The sequence below is a fragment of the Chionomys nivalis genome, chromosome 3 (assembly GCF_950005125.1).
Source record: "Chionomys nivalis chromosome 3, mChiNiv1.1, whole genome shotgun sequence".
NCBI lineage: Eukaryota > Metazoa > Chordata > Mammalia > Rodentia > Cricetidae > Chionomys > Chionomys nivalis.
In genome coordinates this window covers 114371039-114381916 of record NC_080088.1, presented here as the reverse complement: position 1 = coordinate 114381916, position 10878 = coordinate 114371039, and the positions used below count along the sequence as shown (strand labels likewise).

Here is a 10878-nt window from a genome sequence, read left to right as displayed (position 1 = left end):
TGAGGGATTGCTCCATCCCTGTTTCTTTGACTTGTCCCAGCAGGTTCTCAAGTAGCCCAGGATGGCCCCAGGCTCGCCGAGTAGCCGAGGATAGCCTTGAACTACTGACCCTCCTACCTGTACCCCCAGTCCAATTTTATGTGGTGCTAAGACTCAATCCCAGGACTTCGCACCATGCTACGCAAGCACTCTGTGAGCTGAGCTCCACACGCAGCCCCCTCGTCATGCTTCGTACAACCTTCCAGTCCTTTCCAGCCAAGCTCCTGTTGGGATACTACTGTGTTCTTTCAATCTCCTGATCTCTCCTCATAAAAAACGTGATGTTTAAAAAAAAAGTATAGATTCTTACTGAATTTAGAGTTCAAATTAGTTTTTCCGTCTGAACCACTCCACGTAGTAACACATTAAAGTTTCTTGGACAGCGTATGATAACTTAGTTGGATGAATACATGTTTTCCCACAAATTTCTATGTGTATTTAAGTACACATATGTATTGCCTTACTTACAAACACACAATATACTTCTAGCAATCCTGTAACTGCCTCACAGTGTGGTACTCCATCAGATGCTTGTACTATCCCTTAATCACTCTGCTGCTAGTAGATTCATGCAGTTCGTAATTATCTTATTTTATTTTTATGCCCCAGCTCTCGGGAGATAATTTCTTGCTATTCACGGTATTAGAGGCAGGCAGCAGTGGAGTGAGTGTCTGGTGCAAGCCTTGAACTGCTTTCAGAAGCAAGTGTGTATCATGTAATGTGTGATGAGCACGAGCCTGGAATCAGAAGGTGCTGGCTGAAGAGATGCTGTGGCCTGTGTTAGTGACGGAACACTTCCTGTCTGTGGGCGAGTTAACGTTGCCATCCCTGTGACCAGCAGTTAGAAACAGAAGGAAGGACTGGAGAGATGGGTCAGCAGTTAGGAGCACCAGCTGTTCTTCCAGAGGACCCTGGTTAAATCCTCAGCACCCACATGGTGGCTCACAACTGTCTGTAACTCCAGTCTGAGGATCTGTCATCGTCCGGCCTAGGCAGGCACTGCAAACAAATGGTGGATAGACATACATTCAGACTAACATTCACACACATAAGTTAAAAACCTCAAAAAAAAGTTTAAATAAAACAGATGGACAGAAAGACATCATAGACCAGGCAGTGGTGGCGCCCGCCTTTAATCCAAGCGCTGGGGAGGCAGAGGCAGGAGGATCTCTGTGAGTTCAAGGCAGGCCCGGTCTACAGAGCAGCCAGGGCTACACAGAGAAACCCGGTCTTAGGATAGACCTTAGATAAGCACCCGGGTCTCCCTGGCCTGTGAAGCAGTGGATCACATCTGCATACCTGCTCCCCAGTCTCTTTGAAGTTCACCCCTGGAAAGCTTTTAGATAAGCCACATAGCCCTGTCCCAGAGCCTGTGTCCCCACAGAATGTTGTAGATACTACAGTGGAGTCAGCGCCTGTGACAACAGCGACCGGTGTTCATCAGTCATTCTGCGGGGACTTGTTCGTCTTTGAGCCGTTTCCTAGCGTAGACTTTCAGAATTTCCAAGGCAGCAACCCCATGTCAGGGCTGCCGGATACTCTGGCAAGTGAAGCCGAACTGACCACAGTTGCGCCAGGTGTCATCTAGACCCCAACAGGTGTTAATTCCTTCATTTATTCTGTAACTCCTTAATGGCTTCTTACTATTTACTGTACCCCACGTTGTAGAGGATATTAAACTTTTTCCCTCCAAGAATTTGCAGACTCAGATCCACTCAGGAGGACTTAAAAATGAATGACAGAAGGCAGTAGATAGAACAGCTGGCAAATCTCCACCTAGACTTTCGAAGAGACAAATTGCCACCGTTTGCAAGAGTGATGGGAAAGATCCCAGCAGAAAGATGCCGTGGTGACATCAGAGCAGAGGTGGGCCCTGAATGTCAGCTGCATTTAGACAGGCTGTCTCAGCCTGTGAGAATCCTCAGTTTTGGCTTGGATATGCTTCTGGTACCCCAAAATGAGTCTTCCAGCACATTCTCTGAAAACACTGTCTCGCATTCACTCAGCTCCATCAACGAAGAGCCTTCGACCCATAAACACATGTGCTGTGTTGTAATATAAACCTCCGACCTGACCAGGACCACATACAGCTGGAAATCTCATCCCCCTGTCCTGAGCTGTGGCTAGGAAGCCCGACAGCTTCTCCTCTTCCTACCTAAAAAGCTGCAGAGTCAGCACAAGTTTCCCAGCAGAGAAGCAGCATCAGCTACACACAGACTCATGGCGGCGGCAGCCAGATAGAGCTGCAGGACCTGAAGTGTGTGGTGAACAGGAGGCGGCAGATACCAAATAAAGCAAACAGTGACAGTCAGACAAAGCTGCTTTTAAAACATCACTTCACCTGGCAACTAGATTCATGCAACAAATTCAATCATTTGATTCATTCATTAATTCGGTAAATACGGGTGTGCTTACTAGATTTACCCAGAAGCAAAACACCACCCACATCTTCATGGTGGGAGAAGCAAGTCGGTAATTCAACAATTAGTGGAGCTGGAGAGAGGGCCCAGCGGGTTACAGGCACGCGCTCGCCCTTGCAGAGGGCCACTTTTCGTCCCCAGCACCCACATGGCAAACAATGTCTGCAACTCCAGGAGAACTGTTGCCCTCTTAGCTTCTACAGGCACCAGGCTCTCAGACATGCATGCAAACACGGCCCATACATATTTTTTTTAATTTTATTTATTCATGAACTTTATGTATACACCAGAAGAAGGAATCTGATCCCATTACAGATGACTGTGAGCCACCATGTGGTTGCTGGGAATTGAACTCAGGACCTCTGGAAGAATAGTCAAGTGCTCTAAACCACTGAACCATCTCTCCAGCCCCATACATATTTTTTAAAAGTAATTTTTTAAAAGAACAATTTTTAAATTAAAACCACAATTTTTGGGAGCCTACTTTATGCCTGACACTGGTCTAACAGCCAGAGACTTGGCAGTAACCAAAATTTAGAAACCTACTTTCACACTGTTTGGGAGACTGGGTCATGGGTCAGAAGAGAAGTACAGCAGATAGGGGCTCAGAGTCAACAAGTTCAGGGTGGCAGGTCTCTGTTCTTAGCAGTGAACAAAAATCAGGTGGTAAGCAGGGAGGCTGAGGGCGACACTGTACGTTCCAGGGCTAGGAGCTGCTGAGGGATTCAGGAGGACTAGGAAGAAGAGAGGGGGTCTCTGAGGCCTTGAAGAAGGGTGGCACCTAGAAGTCAGCAGTGTGGGTTTGGGTCAGCATAGGAGAGGCCTGGACAGAGCTGCAATATATGGGTAAATTCGAGGGCCATAGGCTGTGGTCATACAGGAATGTGAAAGTGAACATAAATACCATGCCAGGCTTTTTTTTTTTTTAAATTTTTTTATTATGCATACAATATTCTGTGTGTATGTCTGCAGGCCAGAAGAGGGCACCAGACCTCATTACAGATGGTTGTGAGCCACCATGTGGTTGCTGGGAATTGAACTCAGGACCTTTGCAAGAGCAGGCAATGCTCTTAACCAAGCCATCTCTCCAGCCCCCCCATGCCAGGCTTTATGTGGCACTGCAGATAGGTCTAAGGGCTTTGTGCATGCTAGGCAAGCACTCTACCAACTGAGCTATATCACCAAGCTGTGCTTTTTTTTTTTTTTTTTTTTGAGACAGCTTTTCTTTGTAGCCTTGGCTGTCCTAGAACTCATTTTGTAGATCAGGCTGGCCTTGAACTCACAGAGATTGGCTGCCTCTGTCTCCCAACTGCTGGGATTAAAGGCGTGCATCACCACCGTCTGGCTATTTTCTTTCTTTTTTTAAATATTTATTTATTATGTTTACAGTGTTCTGCCTCCATGTATGCCGGCATGCCAGAAGAGGGCACCAGATCTCATTACACATGTTTGTGAGCCACCATGTGGTTGCTGGGAACCTAACTCAGGACCTCTGGAAGAGCAGTCAATGCTCCCAACCTGTGAGGCACCTCTCCAGCCCTGGCTTACTATTTTCTAATGACTGCTTTTGTTGTGTTGTGATAAGAGCGGTGGGGCTGCATCCCAGGCACCCGGCCGCCTGCATGGCTTTACCCAAAATAATTACATGGAAACTGTATTCTTTTGAACACTGCCTGGCCCATTAGTTCCAGCCTCTTATTGGCTAGCTCTTATATATTGATCTAACCCATTTCTAATATTTTGTGTAGCACCACAAGCTGGCTTACCAGGAAAGATCTTAACTGCGTCTGTCTGGAGTGGGAGAATTATGGCGACTGCCTGACTCGGCTTCTTTCTCCCAGCATTTTGTTCTGTCTATTCCACCTACCTAATTTTCTGTCCTATTAAAGGGGCCAAGGCAGTTTATTTTTTTAATATTTATTTATTATGTATACAATATTCTGTCTGTGTGTATGCCTGCAGGCCAGAAGAGGGCACCAGACCCCATTACAGATGGTTGTGAGCCACCATGTGGTTGCTGGGAATTGAACTCAGAACCTTTGGAAGAGCAGGCAATGCTCTTAACCTCTGAGCCATCTCTCCAGCCCAGGCAGTTTCTTTATTACTTAACCAATAAAACAACAGATAAAAAGATGACCCACCTCCATCATTGTTGAGATTTCCACAATGCAAGCGTCCTTGGGTAAGATACACATAAACAAGCATTCTATGGAGTCTTTGATCATTTTGAAGTGTAAAGGGTCCTGAGGTCAAGCTGTTTGGGAAAGGACATGTGAGATGCCCCAGCTCCCCACCTCCCTTTGGGGTGCGGACCTTAAGTGATAGGAAGGATCGGGCAAGGCTCTCTCGGGAGAGGGTGTTGTCCCGAGACGCCCACATGTTAGTTGTTCTGGTACTATCTTGGGAGAAAGACGCTCTAGACGGGTCTGGGGACTCGGGCTGGCACACTCAGGTCTCACCCAGAAATCCTACTGACAACATGCCTTGAAGCAGCTCTTCCTGGGCTATAACATGGTCGTCCCCCTTCCCCCCTGAAAGAAGGGGAGCCCCCCTAACAGAACTCAGGAGTACAGCTCAGAACTACCCAGGGAAGCAACAATTCTGCCTCTTGTGCAAAGCGGAACCCAGCTGCTCCAGAGCCACATGCAAACCCAGGCACTTCCTTCCCATGGGAAGGGGCACTGCTGTGTGGGAGGGTGGAGGAGACTGGTGGCCAATCCCTTCCTGTCCTGTACTGGCAAAGGCAATCACCACCATTACAACTACGTCTTCCAAATAAATCTTGTGCCACTACCACCCGGCTCCAAATCAATCTTTTCAAACAATAGGGTCAAGACACTAAAGGCACTTTGAAACAGCATTATGCTCACCTGTGTCTCACTGTGCACAATGACAGGCTGTTTAGTCAGTGTTCTCTCTGGCTCTGAAGAGACACCGTGACCACAGCAACTCTTATAAAGTGTTCAGTTGGGGGCTGGAGAGATGGCTCAGCGGTTAAGAGCACTGCCTGCTCTTCCAAAGGTCCTGAGTTCAATTCCCAGCAACCACATGGTGGCTCACAACCATCTGTAATGAGGTCTGGTGCCCTCTTCTGGCCTTCAGGCATACAATCAGACAGAATACTGTATAAATAATAAATAAATAAATATTAAAAAAAAAAATAAAAAATAAAGTGTTCAGTTGGGAACTGCTTGCAGTTTCAGAGGCCTCGTCTACTGTCATGGCGGGGAGTACAGTGGCACACAGACATGGCGCTAGAGAGGTCGCTAAAAGTTCCACTGCAGATCCACAGGCAGAAGAGACACTGGGCCAGGCTTGGGCCCTTGAAGCCTTAAAGTTCAAAGCCAGTGACACACTTTCTCCAACAAGGCCACATCTCCTAATCCTTCTTAAGTAGTGCCAAGCACTCATGTCTACAAACCTGTGGGGACATTTTATTCACACCACCAGCCACACTGGCCCTTTCCCTGAGTCTCACACTGTCCATGTGCCTTGCTTTGTGCCTAACACACCCTTATCATTCAGTGCAGATGACAGGCCTGTGGTGGCCACGTACCACACCTATTCCAGAGCTGGACGGCAGGCAGGACAGACAGGGTTCGAGACTGACTACAAAGCTCCTGTATCTCTGGAGCACCGAACTGTACATCACTTTCTTCGGCATCTGAACTAGTCAGAGTTCTAAAAGTTAGAAAGTGTTACAGCTGGTTCTCTCAGACTGGCCCCAGGCCTGGAGGCAGGTGGTCTGTTATACTCTGTTATACCTCCAGCATGGCAGAATACTAACTAAAGCCAGGACGTGAGAAAGAACTCAGTGAAGTGCCTGCCACCCAAGCATAGGATTCCCTATGTGTGGCAGCTTGTGGCTGTAATCCCTGCACTGGGTGAGTGGAGACAGGGGGATTCTTGGAGCTCAAGGGCCACCAATCCAGCAGGATTAAAGAACTTCAGCTTCAATGACAGACCCTGCCTCAAAAAAGTAAGGCGGAGAACAATCTAGGAAGACACTTGTGTTTGGTTCCCATGCTTGTATGTACATGCGCGCACACACACCTGTTCCTGCATACAGATACATGCATATACACTCCATAACAGAAGTAAAATTCCTTTTTCCTTTTTAAGGTAGAATTCTACTCCACAGTTCAGATGAGCTTGAATTTACAGCATTTCTCCTGCCCCAGGTCCCTGAGTTTGGGGATATAACTCTAACTTATTGCTCTGCTTTAGCAAGACTTGAAACATCTTGAACATCCTCATAGAACCACACTTAGAGCATTGCTGGCAAGGGTGCTAGTACACCCCTTGAACCCCAGCTCTCAGAAGGCAGAGGCAGGTAGACATCTGAGTTCGAGGCCAGCCTGGTCTACAGAGTGAGTTCAGGACCGAGGTCCCACCTTAAAAAACAAAACACACTCAGAATGGTGGTGCCTCAGGCCTTTAATCCCAGCAAAGGAATGCAGATCACCTGAGTTGGAGGCCAGCCTCAGAGCGAGTGCCAGGACAGCCAGGACTACACAGAGAAATCTTGAAGCACCGCTTCACACCAATAAAACCCAACACACACAACAAAACCCACGAGCATCTCCAAATGCCTACCTTGTTTCAAAATCCATCAGAAAAATATCTCCAAAGTCCAAAGCTAAATCTCTGTGGAGCTCATGCTTCCTGGGCTTGTGAGCCCTGTAGACTTACTTCAAGATCTGAAGCATATCATTAGATCCCATTCCACAGATCTTGACATGCTCTCAGAGGCTCCAAGTTCAAGGGCTAGGAACACTCGGTTTTGAGTTACCTCTTTGTGATCAAGGATACACTATTTTGTAATTGATTTGAGGACCCCCTCTAAAGACTTTCCCAGCCAGTACCCTGTAAATGAGGTAAGAAATTGCTCAGATTGCAGCTGCAGAAGCTAGGGAAAACCTGGGGTGGGTGGAGTCGCAGGCCAGTCCTCTGGACCTGGCTCATGCTTTTTCCCGGGGTCCTCCACGGCCTCTTTTGTTTCCTCTGAGTGCCTGACCAGGAAAGTTCTGGAAGCACTGTCCTGAGTGTAGAAATGCTTAAGCCTAACCCACCACAAGATGAGAGGGTGGCATTGCCACTACTTAGCCATGTAATGCTGAGCATGTGGCTGCTGTGCCTCAATTTCCTCCTCTGGAGAGGGGGTTGGGGTCAAGGGTTAATCCCACTGGCTGCTCTTCCAGACGACCCTGGCTTGGTTCTCAGCACCCACATAGCGGCTTACAACTCCAGTTCCAGGGGACCCAATGTCATCTTCTGACTTCTGTGGGTGCCAGAAATGTGTGTAGTGTGGAGGCATACAAACAAAACACACACAGATCTTTCTTAAAAACAAACAAGATAACCTAGTTCACAAGATGCTTCAATTAAATGTTGAGTGGTACCATTCTAGCTAATACCTAAAATGGAGCTGAGAACATTTTGAGTGTCTCCAAAGCCTCATTCTACAGATGAGGAACTGGGTATGGAGAGCTCCAGTGAGCTGTCAGATGCAGTGCAGCAGCCAGACTCCAGGACAAATAGCCTTTTGCTCCTGGGGAGTCAAGCTCCACCTCCTCCAGGGCCTGTCTGCGCTTCCAGGGCTGCTGTGCCTCCAGACAGGTCCTTTCGGCCTGCCTACTGTTGTGTTGTGACGGTCCTTACCACTGGCCCAGCAGACCAGAGGAATAGAATTCAGTGTGCTCTAGAAGCCCTGAGTCATGTCTGTGACAGCCTCCAGTCATCTCTTCTGAACACAGTGCTCATCCTCCTCTGGTTTCTGGAACTGGAAGCCGTTTTTCCTTCAGCTTCTGCTCACTGGGTGTGCCCCACCCTCTGCACATCAGGTCGCCTACCCAGCTGGGATGGATGAAACCCACGCTGGTGGAGGAAAAAGAGGACAACCTGCTACCTGGAAGAGGCTTCTGGGCTGTGTACTTTACCCCAGCCTGGAAGAGGTGAGCACATATACAGACAGCTTGCTTGACAGATGCCCTAGGCAGCTAGGACACTGGACCATCTGAATCCCAGTTGCCATGGCTACCAAAAGCTGAAACCATTGGCTGCTTGGCTATGGGGACTGACTCAGCTGACCTCTCAAGGTCCCTTCCAGCCCTAGGATTCTACAGTTACTCCCAGCCAGATGACATCAGGTCTACTGTGAAATAAGAAGTCTGTGACACGTGACACCCGGAATAAAAGGATCCCACTAGACACATCTTAGAGGTCACTTAGTCTCACACAGCACTGTCAGTCAGAAGCCCACATTTTCACCTCTGCTATACTGTTAGTGACGCAGATCTTTGTCTGTGTAGCCCTAGCTGTCCTGGAACTCTGTTACCAGGCTGGTCTTGAACTCACAGAGATCCGCCTCCCTCTGCTTTCTGAGTGCTGGAATTAAAGGTGTGCGCCGCCACCATCTGGCCAGACACTGGTCTTTTTACTTTAGTTTTTTCTAAGACAGGATCTGATGTAGCTAGACTAGTCCTGACTATGTAAATGCTGGGATTATAGAACTGTGTCACCACTGCCCCCAAGCCCAGCACTGACCAATGATTTTGATAAAGGTTTATTTCACATTGGGACCAGGGAAGCTTGCTTCACTAGGGGGCGTGTCACAAGCCTTCTAGGAATTAGGAGGAAGTCATTCATAAACGAGGCAGATATTGAGCTGCAGCTCAGGTTCCCTCTTGCATGTCCCTGGGCCATAGGAACATTGCTCCACAGAGTAGACCACTGTCCCTACTGCCTGACCACACTAAGGGAGACCTCAGGCCTGGCTGTGCACTGAGCCTGGGCAGAGAAGCCTGTGGATGAAGCTGACAGCAGGGCAGACTGAAAAACAGACCAAGACTCATTCATACTTTCAACAAGAGCATAAAATGTCCCTATTCCTGATGCAGAGAGCTTCATGTTTAAAGGATGGATGGATGGATTATAAAAAAATCTGCTTCTTGCCTAGGGTGGTAGCGTCACCTTTAATCCCAACTGGGAGGCAGAGGCTAGTAGAGCTCTGAATTCAAGGACAGCCTGGATTACACAGTCAGAGACAGACAACAAAAGCCCCACCTCTTTCAAGATGAAATCAAAGCCTTTATTAAACACTCTTCCTGAATGGCCTACACCCCCAAGACCTGGAACCGCAGAGGTGGATGACCATGAGCATCACTGTCTCGACAAGTCAGAAAAAACCCAGACGCAGCATCCGCAGAGCTCTGCAGCTCTGTGCCCACTCAGACCCTGGGAGCTCTTGGCCAGGAGAATCTGGGCCTCGTAGTGCTGAACAACACCCCCTAGCTGCCACTCTAAGGTTTATGAGTGCGCTTTTCTTTCTCTTCTCCAAAGATAAGGGCAGGAGATGGAGGAGACCATTTTCAGTTGTGTGTGAGTTGATTTAAGGCTTTGGCTCTGGTCAGTTGAATACTAAAATACTTTCTGGGAACTCCATCTCCTGAGCTTCCCCTTGGAATAAACGCATTTTCAAAAATGAAAACAGTGAACAAAGATGTGGGGCGGAGCTTCTGCAGAGGACCTGGCCTGTCACGTCAGGATGGTATCATCCACCTGTTCCACGGAGTCCGCCTGACTGGCCAGCTTCTTCAGCGACCTTCGGTTGCATTCATTCAGTGCCTCCAAGCTGGCCACGTCCAGGATCTTGGAGAGTGACTGTGGAAAGATGAGGAGGAGACAATCAGGGTGGACGCCAAGCTGAGACTGAGAGTACCTGGGGTAGAATGCAGCAACATAAGGACCTTTGGCTGGACCAGAGACAACTCAGAAAGCATCTCCCTGCGCCTTTCCTAAGCTGGGGGACGCAGGCCGCAGTTTTCTGTTAGACAGTGCAGCTGAGGGAGGGCGAAGGGCCCGGCTTGGGGCTCAGATGAGGCAGCCCTGCCCAGGCTTCTGGCATGCCTTTGGTTCCACCAAAGAGTATGTCCCAGGTACCCGAATCTCCACCTGCCCCTGACAACTAACACGCACTGTGGCAGAGAGAACACAAGGACAGCAGGACAAATGCCGCCGTCTGTGCTGCTGGCACTCCAGGACGGCCCCCACCTGAAACAGCTCCTCGCCCTGCCTCATCTTGAGCAGGTTCACAATGGCCTGGTCGCTGTAGGCCCTCACTACAGTGTTCTTGTCCTTGGTGTTGTCAAGAAGAGCCTTCAGGATGGGCTTGATGGTCTGCGGCTCCAGGGGAGGCCGGGGGTCCTTATTTGCCCACCAGATCATCTTCTCAGCAACCAGCCTGATGTCACTAGATGGGTTCTGCAGACACTGGGAGAAGAACACAGGGATATATCTAGACTGCTTCTCAGAAAAGCCCAGATCACCAGGGTGGACACTCCCTCCAGCATGAACACCAGACTAACTATTCCTGCTTCAAAAGTGACAGTATGACAGGGTTCCTTCCCTTGGCAGGTGA

At 48.7% G+C, this 10878-nt stretch overlaps 1 protein-coding gene across 1 annotated transcript in view; it reads right to left on the bottom strand.

Moving 5' to 3' along the window:
- Positions 1-9450: 9450 nt before the first annotated feature.
- The window catches only part of Gcn1 (GCN1 activator of EIF2AK4), a 65053-nt gene continuing 63625 nt past the window's right edge, over positions 9451-10878 (bottom strand). The window contains exons 57-58 of the mRNA XM_057764201.1: positions 10512-10730; positions 9451-10121 (exon numbers count right to left, since the gene is read on the bottom strand). Of these exons, the coding sequence (XP_057620184.1) occupies positions 9996-10121; positions 10512-10730 (345 nt within the window). The 3' untranslated portion in view covers positions 9451-9995. The remainder of the gene's footprint in view (positions 10122-10511; positions 10731-10878) is intronic.